General features: G+C 40.9%; 1 protein-coding gene across 3 annotated transcripts in view; it reads right to left on the reverse strand.

The window, feature by feature from the left end:
- Positions 1–17,887, reverse strand: part of LOC105423587 (neural cell adhesion molecule 2) — a 236,300-nt gene that overhangs the window by 33,555 nt on the left and 184,858 nt on the right. For all 3 annotated transcript variants that reach the window (XM_089080844.1, XM_089080842.1, XM_089080843.1), the window contains 2 exons: positions 6,625–6,735; positions 5,055–5,255 (listed from right to left, as the gene is read on the reverse strand). In XM_089080844.1, the coding sequence (XP_088936970.1) occupies positions 5,055–5,255; positions 6,625–6,735 (312 nt within the window). The remainder of the gene's footprint in view (positions 1–5,054; positions 5,256–6,624; positions 6,736–17,887) is intronic.

Consider the following 17,887-nt stretch of genomic DNA (forward strand, 5'->3'; position numbering starts at 1 on the left):
CACAACTTCATTTTATATTGATAGATTTCATTAAGTCAGGAAGTTTAATTCAAGATAGATATCGATGAGTTTATTATCGAGAGAGAGAGATTTTCTTAAAAGAATTTTTATCTGAAATTCTGTCATATTCTGTATTCTGTTATAAATAAAAAATCCACCATTAGTATTAAGTCTGACGTTAAATAACATCTCGTGCATTAAAGATTTTCTTCGAAAATTTAAAAGCTCTTTCATTTTTGCGGCTTATGTCATCTGAATAATATTGATTCTTCATTCTTCACTGAACAGTTCCTCGTGAATTGATAATCAATCATTGCTCCAGTTGTGATATTCACTTCCATTATCCGCCTTCTTGCTAATCGCTCATTAGTCCTGTTATTGTCTTCAGGCGGCGACATTTGTCTGGCCCTTCTGAGGCTAAGGTAATAGCCTCGTGCGCGAGAGAAGGACAGACCGATATTCACCGGGATGCGTCTGTAATAGGTATTGTCAAGTCTGCGAGGGTCTAGCGAGTCGACAAATGACTTCTGTATTCTGTCAGCGAAATGAATAACGTCGCGCGCGTTACATATGGGGCGCGCGCGAACACTTGCCAAGATCAGCCGAAAAAGATGGTCCGGGACGCTAACGCCTCCGTGCCACTCTCGGCATATTGAAAGGAATCGCGCTTTTACGTGAAAGGGAGATATATTACCGGGAAATCCGCGTTACCGAGCGTCGCATATCGAGCGCGAAGGTTGCCGTCGTCAAAGGCCCGCTTGCAAGGGAGCGAACACACCACGTGGCATCCGGCCTGGAGAACGCTTCTTCTCTTCCCGCTTCCTCCGTTTCCCTTCAGTCACCCTCGGAGGAAAGTGTCGTTCGCGATACTCGACCATTTTGGGGATATTGTTACAATGACATGTGAATCAATATATATAAAATATCGCATTTTCGTCGCGGAAAAGTCTACTATAAATCGATCGAATTTTCTATTGATAAAAAAGAATATAGAAAAATCGAGGGATGTTATATGTAATTTCTTTATGGTGTATTCTTGCACAGTCAGCTTTGCCAAATCGTTTCTTTAGAAAAATCTGTATCTAAGAAGAGGAAGAGGATAAATACAAAATTATCGGAGATAAGAAGGAATTGTCGGATTTGCGTATTTCTACTTCTAAAGTTCCTGATCTCGAAGTCACTTACTTTCTGTTTTTTAAACGAGCAATATGCTTTTTTTCTCTATATTTCTGGCGACAAAGACCGCGTTCCCCGTTAAATAGATCGTTAAACGTAAAAAGAGGGAATTCAAATCAGTTTGAGATCGCGGAAAACGTTCCTCGTTTCGTGTTACCTCGCTCTCGAATCGTTCTCGAAGGCGGGCGTCGCGTAACAATACCTGATAAAAATCGATTTAACTGAGAACGATGAACATTGCTCCGTTCCAATTCGCGTATGCTAATGAGATCTAATCTCCGTGTCTTTTTTACCGAACGATCGTCCAATAATTCCGCGTTATCTCGAATAATTTGCTATTACGTAATGTCGCATGTTTAACTAGTTTCATTCCGAATGACTTTCACGCCGCGTTTTCGCCTACGAGCTTCGTTGAAAATAATCACTGACCCAGAAAAATGTTATAACGCTTTCATTGTTTTATCGTGGAAAGCACATTTCTTTCGTGAATATCCTGTTCTTTCTTTCTCTGACTCCTATTGAAAAAAGTATTAATATCTGATTTTTGCTTCCCTTATTTTCGATAATAATTTTCCGAATCTAATCCCGTGTTATCCGTTGCGCTAAATAAAAACTGTAATTATTATGCAATCAATATTCATATCACAATATTTCAAAAATACGCGTATTTTACTGATGCTTTATTATTATTCTGTTTTTATTAAGAGAATTAAGGGCAGATCCAAAAATGCATATTTAAATGCATATTTATATTTATTTTAAGAACTTATAAAATTTTCTCAAATTTGTAATGTGTATATAGAATCTTCTTTTGGCTAAAAGTCAATTAGCAAATATCGTGTATGTGCACGTTTAATTACGGACGAGCGGATGCAAAAATTTCTCTTATTACATTCGGATTAGTCCGAATCGGAGCCAAAAGAGCTTGTTTCCATTATGCTTCATCCATTGCTTTTAAATCGCGGCCGAACTTTTCACTGTATTCTTTAATGAAGATTCCTTGGGATTCTTCTAACGGTTACTTTACGCTACCTATAAGAAATTCACTTGGCGTGTCTACTTTTTCGCCGACTTTACAATTAAAGTGTATTTATTGCAGACTTTATTCTTGCCGTAAACGATGCATTTGGTTGTTTTATCCTATACTTTTCCTTGAAACTTTCCATCCACTTTATTGTACGCTGATTGATTTGCGTTTTTATGTATATTATTATATCTAATTAACCAAATTAAAAGAATAAAATAAAAAATAAGTTCATGCGTGATAGTTTTAATTCCAGTATTACTGGACATAGAAACGATTGGTCAAATTATAAATTTATTGTTCAATGTTAAAAGCAAATCAACATTATTTACATTAAAGCAGTTAATAAATAAAATATTTTCGAAATAAATATAGATATATTGTACATAGAAATAATGAAATTATTTAGATAGCATTTTGTTCACAGTCATATTTTGTTATTCGGAAATGTAATAATTAATAATTTTCAAACAATTTCTCAATTTTTAAATGTATAGCCAATTCGACAGGTGTTTATATAACGTTGCTTATTTTTCAGAGGATCTGAAATTTACATTTCATTTTATATTTTACTAAACTCGTTACACCCCCCTCTCCCCCATATTTCGTATCAGTATTCCTCATCGGTTCGTAAACACGATCGAACGGCAGATCTCGCGATAATCTACTTTCTCCGTGACATTGAGCTGCCAAAGAATTGAAGCGAAAGTAAAGCCATACGTGACACTCGCCTTTATCTTCAAGAAACCCTAAGAAAAGGAAAATAACGCAATCGGAATTTGCCGGGGTTGGCAGTGGTGGCGGCGGCGAGGTCCGCCGTGCTATCGGGAAAATTTTAAATCACGTCCAAGATAATCGAATTCCACGCCGCGAGAAGACGCACCACGTTCGCCCGGACGTTATTCACCCTTTAATGGTGAATTCGCACCCTCGTCCCCAACGTCCTCTCCCTCTTCCTTTTCTCTTTTTCCTTTTGGCGCGCCATTTACGCATCGCTGCTATGGGCGACAGGCCCGATCTCGTAAAGAATGCAAAGGTACCCCCGGGGAAACATCCCGGAGTACGTTCTCCGGACCGTATCGCTCGTAAATTGTGCCGTCCATCCTGATTCCGTGCTACGGCGAGAACCACGCGATCATCTCATCTCCATCGCCCGGCGTCCTGTCTCTACTACGTGCTGACATTCTAACCTTAGGAGCCACGAAGTCCGGCAGTGGCGAAGGGACGCCGATATTTATCGACCTGTCAAACGTGCCCCCGATAGATAAGTATAAAGTAAAGTTTTCGGAGGCTGAATTATTAATCGGCGTATATTCCTTTTTTTTTCCTGCAATATTCGAGGTAAAATGTGTGGCGAGGAAACGTATTAAATGTGGTATTATGCATGATCCTGTACAAACCTTCTTCGTACTACTTGCAAACAGCGGGGGGCCACATGGGTTTATTCTACATCCGTGTATTGGGATTGTCTAGTATTAACGTGGATATTTGACATTGGTATGGATGTCAAACATCTATATCAATACACCGACAGTATTGATCTAGATGTTTGACATAGCTGTATGCCTTGGGTATCTATGTTGCAAACATTATTATGGCGTATCCCGAGGTCCGAAAAAGCACGTTCTTATTTATTTTCTGCCGCTCCTTATTGACTTTCATCCACCAAGTATACAGAGCGCCCCGAATCAGTATAATTCAACAATGTACCCTCGGACCAATTTGGAACTGTTTTACGTAGACGGAAGGGACGGGATTTGACATCGAACAAATCTTATCAATATTCTATTGCTTCATAATCATCAATTGTGCGCTTCAAAACAGCTCAATTTAAATGGTATTACTAATTACGGTACTTACTAATTATCGACTTCCCCTAGACTTGCGTGAGAGGCTAATGAGGAAATTGCGCTATTGCTATTGCACAACGAATGGATTTGACTCTTAATACAAGACGCGCGATCATTGTTATAGCGAATATAGATCCTCCAATCAAGTATAATATCTTCTAAAGGACCGACAGCTGCGTGAGGGAATGAGAGGCTATTTTATGACTAAAGCTCGGATAGACCCATATTCTCTCAATGCGGCGGGCCGACGAACTCCGACCGAGCGAATATCTCTCGTCTCTATATCGACAAGCTCTCTCACTCTCTCGTTCCCTCCTTCCCTCCTTCCTTTCGGCAACTCACTCGTCGCCGGTTCGCAAACGGATCTAGAAAAATGGCCATCGGGTTTTCTATTATCCCGATAAACATCTCACCGGCGGTTCCGGGCGGTTTGTCAATAACGCAGTGGGTATAATACAGTCGAGGTGTTCGTCGGATCCTCTTTAGTAGTAAGTGAAGGCAAATGCAATATCGCGCGGACCGCCCGGGATTACATGTCCTTCAAACACACGCTCAAGCTTCTATCCTATTAACGGATCGAGAGTTCATCTATCTAAGTTAGCGCATCCGTGTCATTGTCGCCGTAAGACGATTAATTCCAATGGAAGGCGTTTGGAAACTGCCGAATCCTCGTTACACGCCCCGAGCGTGCGCGCGCGCGCGATCTCCGTATCCCCGCGACAAATTCGTCGGAAATTCTCATGAATATTTTAAAGCACACTTTTCCGCACGTAATCGCGCCATAACGATACGTCGTTATTATTATTATCGTTGCTCGCGGCTAATTGCGCGCTGTAATTATCATATACCGCGCAAATTTAAAAAAAAAAAAAAAAAATGTCGGTGCCCTGCGGCGCGAACACGTCGTGTATTCACTGACGGATCGAGCGAGCCGGGGGGGAGAAGGGGGCGGGAGACGAATTTTTATCGCGGTGCGCCCCGCGTGGATACGAGTGGATACTTACATTTCATGTCCACGCGGACTGACGACGACAACGGGATCGACCTATTGTTATTCGTGGCGTTGCAGGTCAGCAACGAATGGACGTCCTCCCGGCTCAAGTTCTGTATAACGATCTCGCTGCGTGTCACGCCTTTGCGCAACGTGGTCCGATTGGTGACGAATCTGTCGTTGCGATACCAAGACACCGTCGGGGCTGGCTTACCTGCAGAAATAAATACGTCGATCTTGTTTCAGCTCGGAGGAAAAATAAAGAATCATCCCGATATCGATGACGTCCCGTTCGCGTGGAGCAGATGCGTGCCAGAGGTGTTTAATAGAGGGTTGATCGATGATTTCTCTGGCTCAATAGAATTGCAACTGCCGCAACGCGTAAATTTAATGCAAGTATCGAGTATCACTCGAGACTTCATTCAAAAGCACGATGATAATGAAGAGCAATAATTACAGTCTATAATTAGCGAAGAGAGTTAACATCGTGCAAATGAAATCGATCTTTCATTACGAACGAACATAGATAGTGTCATTAAACAATCAGTTTCAATATTATCTGCGGTCGCAGGCACGAACACTCGAATTATTTATCATAACTATTCGCATTATGTAGTATATCTGAATAATTAATTAATATAATATAATTTGTATAATACATAATCGATGAGAAACTAGATTCGGTTAACAAAGATCAGTGATTAATATTATAAAATATTAATATTATAAGATATTATTTTAGATATTCTAATGTTCATTACTTAATTGAAGTACAAAATATATAAAACCTTCTTCATTTTTAATTTTTTTAATAACTTTTACTTTGTTAAAAATAATATTGAATAAAATTTTAATTTACTTAAGTTATGCATTTACTTAAATTATATTTAATCTTGAGTCTGTCAAACATTTTATACATTTATAGAACTAAAGTTATTAATACTGGAAAATTGCATAAAAACTTTATAATAACGTTTTTAACTTTATAATAACGGAAAATATTAATACAGTAATATTAATCGTTACGAATGTCAATATTATAGAGAGAGAGAGCTATGAGATATATAAATACTATTAATATATATAAATATTACTCAAATATTACTCAAATATTTGCAAATATGTTTTGTAGCATACGAATATTTATTATATGTAATATTATTTATAATATAATTAACAGCTATCATTTATAGATAAAATAGATGGATGTTAATATGCGTAATTAATATACATTACGAACGTAATTTGTATTCCAAATCTTACGAGTCAATTAACAAATATGAATAATATAACGTCAAGATGATTAGGTCAAGAGTGACAGACATAATTATTGAAATGTAATCGCGTCGTAAAAGTAAAAATTTTCAATTTTTATATTTTTAGAAATAAATTTGTTCGCACAGCTTACTAAATAAAAAAAAGATCTCAACCAGAATATCCTTTTATTTCATTCTTTTTGACAATCGACTACAGGACACAACTACAAAACCCGCATTGCGGAACACAAAAATTCATACAGTTTTTTCGGAGATAAAAAGAATTTCGTCATAATATACATGCACATTCCGATTTACGATACTCACCGCCACGAACGTCGCAGAAGAGCCGCAGTTTGTCGCCCTCCATATACGGCCCGACCAATTCGCCCTGCTCGTTCATGTTCTCGTCGACGATCGTGATCTTGTGCGGCGGCACTGGAAACGAATAGAAATGTCGATGTAGTTAACGCCAAGGAATATTCATGATACGAAAGCTTTTCTGGTCGCGTTGCCGCAACTCGCCGCGTACGGAGGATTGTCCTGGGCGCGCGACGCGGAGGAAAGCTCGGCGGCACGTCACGAAAAGTTCGATAACACGAAATTGGTATTGGAAGATCGTGCCTGAGATATCGCGACGGCATTAAATTGAAATCTGAAATCGATATCGGACGCCGCGAAAGCCCACGTCACGATGTATTTCTGACGGGCGTATGTACTGGATGCGTTCGCGCGGCGGCAGCGGCGGCGGCAGCGGCGGCGGCGGCGGCGGCGGCGGCGTGCTTTTGCTCTTCGAGTCTAGAAGCTGGGAATTGTCGCGATATCAGATATCGGACGGACGTGAAGTTTACTGGCGAGCGGAACTTAAAATAATAAGAAGGGGATCACGGGAAACTAGCACTTTTATCGTTTCCTCTCGAGCGCGTGCGAATATTTTTTTTTTTAATTTTCTCACGTAAATTAGTTTATTCGGACCCTTTCGCGAAGAGTTCACGGGAAAATCAGATTGCGACGCTCGGGACGTTTGTGTAAAAGGAGAGCCACTCGGCGGACGGAATTCCCAGGCGATGTAATTGGAAAATTACAATCGCAAAAATCACGCCGGAAGACCGTATTCAAGAACGCCACCTCGTTTTAGCTTATTTTTCTTCCTGGCGGCTTCTTTCGCCGCATAAAGAATTATTTTGGTTCTGCACTTGGAGTGGAATGGCATTTTACTCTTATTGCAATCTTCTTTCATGGTGCATCAAGCGCGTCAGTCGGGAACTTTTGAAATCAAAAACAAACTTGGCGAAATATAGTCGTTTTCTTTCAGTTTACATCAAATGCATTATTGCTACTATCTAGAAAAAGGAGAATTTACGGATATATTATCGGATCATTCTGTTTTAATATTATCCTCTATAATTTTAACTTCACTTTTCTTTATTGATGTACACGTATCACTGTGTGCCAACATTGTGATTAAACTCTCTCCTGTTACAACGATAAAATAAATATACTTGATTTCACAGATGTGAAAAGTGTTCTTAATGTATCTTTAGACTTGTTATTGCGAATATTCCGTTTCTCTCTCCCTCTCTCTCTCTCTCTCTCTCTCTCTCTCTCCCTTCTTCCCTTTCTCAAGGACTTCTCCTCCCTTCGTCCCTTCTTGGTCCGCATTTCCGTAATCCTGACAAATGGTATGCGGGGAAGCATCATTTATCGGTATTAGCCTTTGTAGTATTTGCAGTATCATAGTCCCTCTGCGTAATACGTTACGTATTTCGATTGCCTCTCTCGCCACCGCAAGGAGAAGGAGCATGATGTACCTACCACTCGGCGTCGATGTCGGTCGCCGGCGTTCGCGACCTCTTTTTAAAGGCGCAGAGTCCCTCCGTAAGGACGCCCGATGCAGTAGTCTAGCGGCGCAATAGCGCGGCGCGCCATTAATCCGCGACAGGTCTGACAGTGGCGCACCTGCACTACTGCCGTTATTTATTTCCGTGGAAACTGCCGCGGCTGCTCTATACTGACGAGAATTATCGTGCTTTAATGAAACCGATCCCTCCGGTAAAACTCAATTTATTATCCGGCTCGCGCGCGCTTTCACGTCCGACTTCGCGTCGGCCACTTTCTTTCCTCTAATTATCCGCCGCGTTTAGCTAAAAGCTAAAACTCGCGCGCGCGTGCACACGGCGCGGTCGGAACCGCGCCGCGCGCGAGATCATTCCGCCCCCCCCCTCCCCTCCCTCCTTCGCCGCGCAATCATTTTTCATACATCCCATTTTACCGCGCGGAAATACATTTCTTCGAAAATAAAGCGAGTCCCGTCTCGGCCGGACGGGGAAAACTGACGATGATTTTCGTTAACGGCGATCGTGATTAACGTAAAAATAGATCTCGCATTAGCAGACCGGCAGCCTGGAACGATTAACGCGCGCAATGTTGCGCCATTAATATTCCCGTCTCTCCCTTTTTCAATTACTAAGGCGCGACATAACTTTCTTAGAATTATGAATGCCACCAGATATTTACGGTTATGACGATACAGCGGTCCGCTGGAACTATCTATTTAACTCTGGGAAAATGTCGCGCGCGCAGAAAGAAATTGATTTCGCATTAAGCTTTATCACATTTTTGTAATAAAACATAGTATCTTTATGGCGTTCTACGTTTAATGAATCTACCTATCTTGCACAAAGTACATGTTGCATCCACGTTAATGTACCTTAAGTCGATCGAGAAACGTGCTTGGAACACTTTGCGGTCGACTATGTTGCATACAGTTAATGCAAAGCTCAGAGCCGATTATACGAGAAATTTTCCGTAAAGTATCAACATGATGCAGTTATTAGTCTGTACAAAGTCTGTACCAAGTATGGTTTTGGATTTGAGTTTTGAACGCAAAACTCCCCTTCTTTGACGTTCGGAAGCACGATAAGGCCTTTCAAATATCAAAATTTAACTTTCACAGACATTCTCTTTCTCCGATGTTCCCAATACATATCCAAGTTTTTGTAGAAAATTCTATCTCGCAAATAATTATTAAATTATATTTATTAAATTATATAATTAAGTAAAATGATTAAATAGACTTAGATCACGCGTTTCTGTTCTCTCACAAATTTCTTCGCAGGTTTATCTTTTAATATGATATAAATTTTATCCCTCTCTTACTCTCAGCGCTGATTTACCGTTGGCCGTTTTTATTTCATTCATAATTGTATTACTGTTCTTTATTATTGGAATTTTAACGGTATATCCAGAAACGTACTTTCGCAATTTACAGTTCGGTTTACATTTAGTTTTACATTTCCACCCGACAATTTCGCTGGACGCGCGCGCGCGCGCGCGCGCGCACACACACACACACACACACACACACACACACACACACACACATACACACGCGCGCGCGCGCGGTTGATCAGAACGCGCATTTCGCTCGCGAGCTCGCGCACTTCGCGCTACCAACGGACTGGTCAGATTTATTGTTTATAAAGGCTCTTGATTTCGGGGACATCATCAGCATCGAGAGCGCCAGCGAGTCGGGGGTGAGGCGGGGAGGGTGCGACTGAGCACGGGAAAGTCCGAAACTGTTTTTCGTGATTAATGTCGCGTTGGGTGGACGGCATGGGGAAGAGTATTAACGGACGGCCGAGCCATCGGGTGGTAATTGTCGTGCCCGCAGTTACGCTGGTTAATTTGAGCCGCCAAAAAGTTACTTCCGCCTTTCGTTCCCGCCGTGACCATAAAAAAATTTTACTGCGGTTCGCGTGCTGCTCCTGCCGCGCAAATGAAGCCTGTGCTAACGGCGACCGAGCGCCGCTATATCAGCGTGCGGGATTTGATTTCGTACTCGAACTTTACGTTGCCGTCGCCCGCGAAGTTTCGACTCTGATAAACTGGTGTTTCGACGAAATAAAATACCGCGACTGTGCGCGAGCGGTATAAAGGGTTTTAAAATCGAAATCGCACGCCATAAGTCGTCGAAGACTCGTCGTAACTGCGGCGTAATAGTTTTTCGGAGGGGGAGGGAGGGAGCTCCGCAAGTAGAATTTCGAAATGCCGGTATTACGAGTTTAATTGCGCTCGATTATTACGAGCGATAGACTCAATTTTCTGATTGTAATTAGACAGATGTAAGAGATTACGATACGATCGAAAATGATAGCGTAATATTTTCTATCTTTATATGAATAATTTGCATACGATGATGTGGTACCATGAATATATATATTTTTTGACTTTATCACGCAAGCTTTTTTATTATATGTCTATATATTTCTATCGGGATCAACTTAACGAACCGTTTTTATTCTCAAATTACGATCGCAATTTCCGCTTTTGTCATCGCAGATGACAAAATTACTTCGGTCGCCGCCCCATCGGTATGCATGGTATGCGACACGGCGCGATGAAGTTCAGTCACAACGATTTTTTAATTTTCGATGCGTGACAACAGGCCGATTAGACTGCTAGTCATATAAACTGCGTCACGGGGGACGCGTAAAATTGCGCTCGTGATTGAAAAATATTTCAGCAGGAAATATACAGAGGTATTCATGGACAAAAGTACGCTTTTTATTCATAAAGCGACGGCGGCTGCGAAAAAATAAAGCGTCTGCCGACGTCGTGCGAAAAAAAATTGGGTCGGTATATGTGCGCGCGCATTCACTCACACACACACACACACACACACACACACACACACACACACACACACACACACACACACCACACACACACACACACACACACACACACACACACACACACACACACACACACACACACACACACACACACACACACACACACACACACACACACATACACGTAGGCGATAGAGCGACATATAAATTCTAAAGGGGCGGCCGTTTCGATTTTCGTCAATGCGCCGATGAATAGGGTGATCCGATTCGTTCCGCGAGCGTGTTCCGCTTTGGCGAACGCTCCACTTTTGTCGCGCCCGTCCGTCTATATCCTATACGCGCCCACCCAGTCATTCTTCTCCCTTTTTTCGCACGTGCCGAATCAAAACACATTCGTTAATCCTGCGAGATCTAGATCCGCGGGAGAGAGAACGTCGCGGAGATTTGTCGCGGAGATCCGTCGCTCGCACTTGCGACAAGAGCCTCGCCTCGGAAACGCATCAGATACCATTTGAATAGCAAACTCGTGATGGTTATAAAAAGAAATTGGGGAAATTGTAACTGATATGTGATAATAAATGCGGCGGAGTTGCTGCTCATCATGCCAAAAATGTTAATTGTATTTTTTAGAAAATAAGCGAAGATATTAAAAAGCTGCTATTTTCAATATGTAGAGAATATCACAAATAATTCCTTATGTGTATAAATTATAGTTAGATTAATGACATAATAAAATTCAGCTGTAATGGAATATATAGTGCTTATTCGCAATATACAAATATATTACAGTGGCCATGAAACTTTATATCTAGCAATCGTAAAGCACTAGAAACGTGACAATTAAAGGGAAGGAATGAGTTCGTTCATATTGTTATATCAGATTAGTTTTGCAGCGGGATAATAATTTAGAGCTACATGCGCCAAGACTGCGTGCTAATGCGAAACAATTTAACTACAAAACAAACTTAACTTTCTCGTTAATACTATAGGCGAAAGGGTTTACTTTTCCACTTACAGAGACACAATTCCCTGCGCTCGTTCAGAGGAAACGATGCGGCACAAATACGGGAAAAAGAATAAAGATATCTCGTGAAAATACAGCAAGTAAGCAATCAGTGTCCGTATAATTTTTTACATCGTCTAAGATAAAGTATGAAACTCAAGAGATAGAGAATAATTACGTTTTACATCTTTTTAATATTTCTTATTTACAGCAAATAATTTTCAAATTTTTGTTAATTTTAAGTCACAAGTCACAATATCGATGGTTTAAAGTTCACAAGTTGTTTTCAAAATATTTTCGCTGAAAGTTTTCTAATTCGACACAACGAACTTGTAACATTTTAAATATTTTTCAACTCTTCTTTAGCAACAAAACTTTTTTCATTAAATATTAATATCTAAACATATCTAAATTTAGATTAATATTTAAAAATATAAAATTCTGGGAACTAGTTTAATTTTTTTAGCAAGTGTTTGCCTTTAAATTTTTTAGCAAGTGTTTGCCTTTAAATTTTATTTAATAAGATAGAGAGAGAGAGAGAGAGAGAGAGAGAGAGAGAGAGAGAGAGAGAGAGAGGGTTTTATTTATTTATCTCTAAAATGCATGCTTTATCGCTCTTCGTTTATCGAAGTGCACGTGGTGCCTAAGCTGCACTGCTGCACGTTACTACTTGCGATGCATTCTCTCGATAACAACGTAGGAAGAGCCGAAAGCAGACGGTTCTTGTCTGATTTTCCACGTCGGTCGGTCTGTCCCGAGAGTGAGAGAGGAAGAGAGATATCCCAATGACAAAGCTGACTCAGGCGGATGGCCACGACGCAACTATCTCGTCCCAATGTTCAGAAGTCCATCGTCACAGCTCACTGCGCATGGCGACGGATTTGAAGACCCTATTATAATAATTGCTCTGGAAACTGCTGCTTTCGGCAACGAGGTCTACTACTGTATTCTGCCCTCTTTTCCTGTGTGATCCTTGCAATCACGTGTTGCACAATCGTACCATTGCCACGTGGAGCACGGCGTCATATCTCACATATTTATGCGACTATTTACAGAATATTATTCATACACAATGAAGGCAACAAAATTACTTGCCGTATTATTCAATTTAAATCAGAAATAAAATTAACTTGTTGAGTGTCGAGAATTCTATTCGAACTCGCAGAAATCTAGCTAAAAGTTATTCGTCCAATGTCGAGATAAATAAATCTAGTTTTTTTTATAAGTATACTCTTTATTTCGTTTAATTAACTCTATTCTCTACTCGCGCAATTTATAATCTCATAAATATTATCGATAGTATTTTATACGTGTGATTATGAATGTGTGATACCGGTGACTTCATCTCCGAGAGAGAGAGAGAGAGAGAGAGAGAGAGAGAGAGAGAGAGAGAATGAGAGAGAGAGAGAATAAATTTAATAATTTATCCCTTTGTATAAATTTTCCAAACGAACAATAGAATCAGAAACCGCATCTAAATATCTCGATTGTATTTCGTACGAAGACAATGGCACGAACTTTCACATTGCGCGCTGCCAATTTCGAGTATACGCGAGTCATGCGACGCAAACTTCTGCACATTTGTGTGCGAAACCTCAGAATCGGTGCCGAAAATTCGATGTCCCGTGCGGTAATATGCGAAAAATCGCACGCGAATGCGACCCGGGCGGCGCGAGGAGATAGAAGCGGCCGATGAGACAGACAGGGATAGGTGGTGTACCACATGGCGTAATATCCGCTCCCGTGTATCACTCTCGCACACGTATACGCGACGGGCTTTGGTCCCGTACGTGCCCGGGTCAGGGGCCATGTACACGCCGTAGATACACATCCGGTATAATTCGACGCCGGGTCCGCCAAGCGGGTTGAACGAAACAACGGGCTTGTTGAGGCGCGCTCTCCTGCTGACTCTATTGGTGATAGTTCTCCGTCTTCTCCGTCTTTCCTTTTATTCCTTGGCCTCTTTCGCTCTCGCCGCTAATACGCTTGTATTTTTATCCGAATCTCCTCTCTCAGCGCCGTCTCTCCGTAATCTTTCACGTCTCGCTGCTCCCAGAATAAGGGGGACAATGAAAGAAGAGAGACACACACACACACACACACACACACACACACACACACACACACACACACACACACACACACACACACACACACACACACACACACACACACAGAGAGAGAGAGAGAGAGAGAGAGAAAGTTAATTTCAGACTGATTATGATAGAATGAGGTACAACTGGTTTTCATCCCCTTATTTTTTCATCCTACAAGAATATAAGATTGCTCTATTGTGTTAGGATCACCTTTTCGCTCGCTATATGTATGCTCGCCAGGAAATAGGGTGCGAAATGAATTTTCGACTGAATCAGATGCATAGGATCACATTATTTCTAATATATTAAACTTCTATATTTCTTCTATCTTTGCAGTCTATTTGAGAGACACATGGAATTTCTAGATTAATTAATGAAAATCATTAATACATCAGATGCAGAATCAATTTTAAAATTCACTATTCAGAACTTTACAAAATATATTATTGTTAAGTTTAAATAAATTATAGCTATGCGCGTAATGCATATCATACAATGTCATATCATTTTTTAAACAGTCCTTTGTCTCCCCCAGACTCACGCGACATTTCATTATTTATATTATTAAAAAGTAGGTCAGCAACAAAAATAGCTTTTTACACGAAAAAAATTATAATCCGGAATGATGCTGCGCATAACGTTGCACAATCCATATAGAATTTCAAAAAAAAAACACGTGATGATGACATTGTAGCATAATTGTAGCATCATAGCTCAAAGAGAGGAAGATGAGATTGCAAAAATTTTATAAGTTCCGTATCCAATCATATTTTTTATCTCGTTACAGTGATGTTAATTAATTAATTATCCATCGATGTATTCCTAGCGTAGCTTTGGCAGTACGCACAAATTCTGCCGATGGCGTAATTATCTCGGCAAGCTCATTGCATGTCGGAATTAAAAAGAAAAATGCGACGCGCGAGAAACGCGGACGAGGCTCCGTGCTCGCTCTCGGGCACGCGTGTAGGCGAAGCACGTGCACGTTATCTTGCGCACGCACGTATGAATATTCAAATCGGCGCTGGTGTTATATAATTCAACGCCAATTCGAGATAAGTCTCATAACCAATCGACCGTGCCCGATTAATGCGCTCTCGCTCGGTATCGTTTAATTAAATACACGTGACGACGGGCATAGCGATTTTCACGACTGTTTCTACGAGCGCTCGTCCGTTCAGGGGAAGAATCCCCGAAAATCAAACCGGGACGCAACAAAATTCTCTGGCTCTTATATTTTTTCTCTATATTATATTTGCGATTTATCTCTTGGACGCGATTTTGAAAAAAATAAGAATTTTTTTGCCGAAGCCACGTTGAATATTCCCCACATCGGCGAAGACTATTACGGCTGGTCCATTCTTTTTTATGGAAACAGCGGTACATCTCGCGATATCCCGCAACGTTATTCGTGAATATTTTACTCTGGTATATTTCATACTTGACGGAAATATCTAACGTATCTAAAGAAAGAACCGAAACAGCGAAGCGTACGGCAAATATTTCTCGTAGAGTTGCGGGAAGATATGCGCATGGATTTTACAGACCGCATCCATCAAGGAATGTTAAAGTTACAAGAATAATACGAAACATGTATCAATATACAAAAATGTTAATTAATTACTGATATTTTAGTTGAAAAAGATATCCTTATATATCTGACTAATTTTAATAAATTATGTTCGCTAGCTGATTGCTACTTTATAAATCATAAAAACTTTTTGATCTAAAAAAGATCTTCAGAATTTCTTGGGATTATTTTGAATCCTAATATCAGAAAGAACAAAAAAAAGTATACAACTTAACTATATTACAATGTCTTTTAGTAATTTTTTGTTAATAATTTTTATATATTAAAAAATAATTATAAAATATCTTACTCCGATACAACACAACACGGTTGAAGTTTTATTTTTAATCCTTATTATTAATCGAGTATCTTAATGGAAACGTGAGCTAATCCTCTTTTCTAAATTCTGCTGAATTTTAAAATTCAAAAAGTTATTAAATTTTTGTTCATCCCAACGTAATATAATTTCACATACAGCACATAAAAAAAAAAAAAAAAAAAAAAAAAAAAAAAATACTTACCTTTACCATGTACAGAAAAAGACACGAGGTAAATACACATTGCGTGTTTTATTCTCTCAAAGCCATCTCGACCATAGATTCACGCAACTATGAAGTTTGTGGCATCAATTAATACAAGCTCGTTGCCATCGAAGTTAATCGAAGTTCACAAACCCTCCTGGGGGCTTTGTCAATATCTGGATCGTGTGGTTCTTACATCAGAGAGTTCGATTGTCGCTTCAAATAGGATACGTTGCGCGTGAGCGAGTACACGAGCTACAAGAAAGATTCTTTGTTCCGTGTGACCAGCGTCGAGATTCAAGCGTGCGCTGTAACGGACGGCCACTAAATCATCGGACGTCGGCGTTAAGGGGAGTTCGCGATCGTTACAGCGCGGCGACATTTCTTGTCCCGATACTCTCGGCGAGAACTTTCCGTCCGGCTTCGTCGCGCGGACCCTCTTCACTCACCGAACTCCGTTCCGTAAGAGCGTTTCTTACGGCGCGATGAACCGCAGAGCGAGCGAGCGAGTCGGGCGAGCGACCGAGCAACTTTTCACCGACTTCTGCCGACGTCCCGAAAGTACTCACGGAATGGAAGAAGACGGCAATCTTCTACTTCGGACGGGTCACAAGTATTTTTGCCGGCGCTCGGATAAGATTCAAGTGGCGGTACGTGCGAAGTGACTTCGAAACTCGAACCGCGATGCCGACCGGGTCACCCGGGTGACGCGGTGACGGACAAACTCCCGGGAGTCGTCTTAATTTCGACGTTCGAGCCGGCGGCTACGGCCACGCGTTTATCCTGGGCTTCGGATGGTGTATCCGCGCGATCAGGGCGCAGCCACGAACCGCCCCGCTGGCAAATACCATGCCGGGCTGGGTTTCGCTCTGTATGCAGATAGCTGCGCCGTGAATCCATCCGCGGACCGGCAACGGTGTATCGAACGTATTTGTTCTGTGGATACACGCGGACGCGACGACACGACGAACGCGCGGTCGTGTCCGCCGGGATAATTAATCATGCTACAGGAGCGCGTATATATATATATATATATATATATATATATATATATATATATATATATATATATATATATATATGATATACAACGACTTCGATGGTTAGAACACGATGTAGTAGGTGTGTGATTTCGAGTCGCAACATCGCGAGTTTTTACCGTTGAAAAATTGACGTCATTTTTTATATACGGCGTCCAACCGGAATTTTCGCGTCCCGCGGAAATAAGCCGATGCGCTTTGATTTATAACGGCTCGGTCGACGCGTTGGGTTTTAACATACATATATAATATAATATGCCGCGGCTAATCCCATCGAACGCGCGTAAAACAGAGTGTCCATCGTGTTATACACGCCGGTTCTAGATATGTTGTACTCAAATGTATCATCCGTGAAATATTATCGCGTTAAATCGTAACTCTTATCGTGATTAGCGATGATTTCTCGGAGTGCTGTAATCTTGTTTAATTACAGATACATACACTGAAAATTGAATTGACCAGTTCCATAGTTGCCGATGTAACGATGGAGAGAATTCAGTTTAAATTCCATCGTTGATATTCCGGCTATGTATCACGTACGTAAATCTCCCACGGCGAGACGTCCGAAAAGTTTCCGTCCTTCGCTGAATGTTTCAGATTTCTACTCGGTTAATCCTATGGACCGCTTAGATAGAATCGGTATTGGGATAGGTCGATACGGGGGAGAAACTCATCAGTCTTGCCGGAACTTTTATAAAAGTTTTGATGGATTCACTTACGAAACTT

Source organism: Pogonomyrmex barbatus, unplaced genomic scaffold (assembly GCF_055798465.1).
Source record: "Pogonomyrmex barbatus isolate J1 unplaced genomic scaffold, ASM5579846v1 scaffold4, whole genome shotgun sequence".
Taxonomy (NCBI): domain Eukaryota; kingdom Metazoa; phylum Arthropoda; class Insecta; order Hymenoptera; family Formicidae; genus Pogonomyrmex; species Pogonomyrmex barbatus.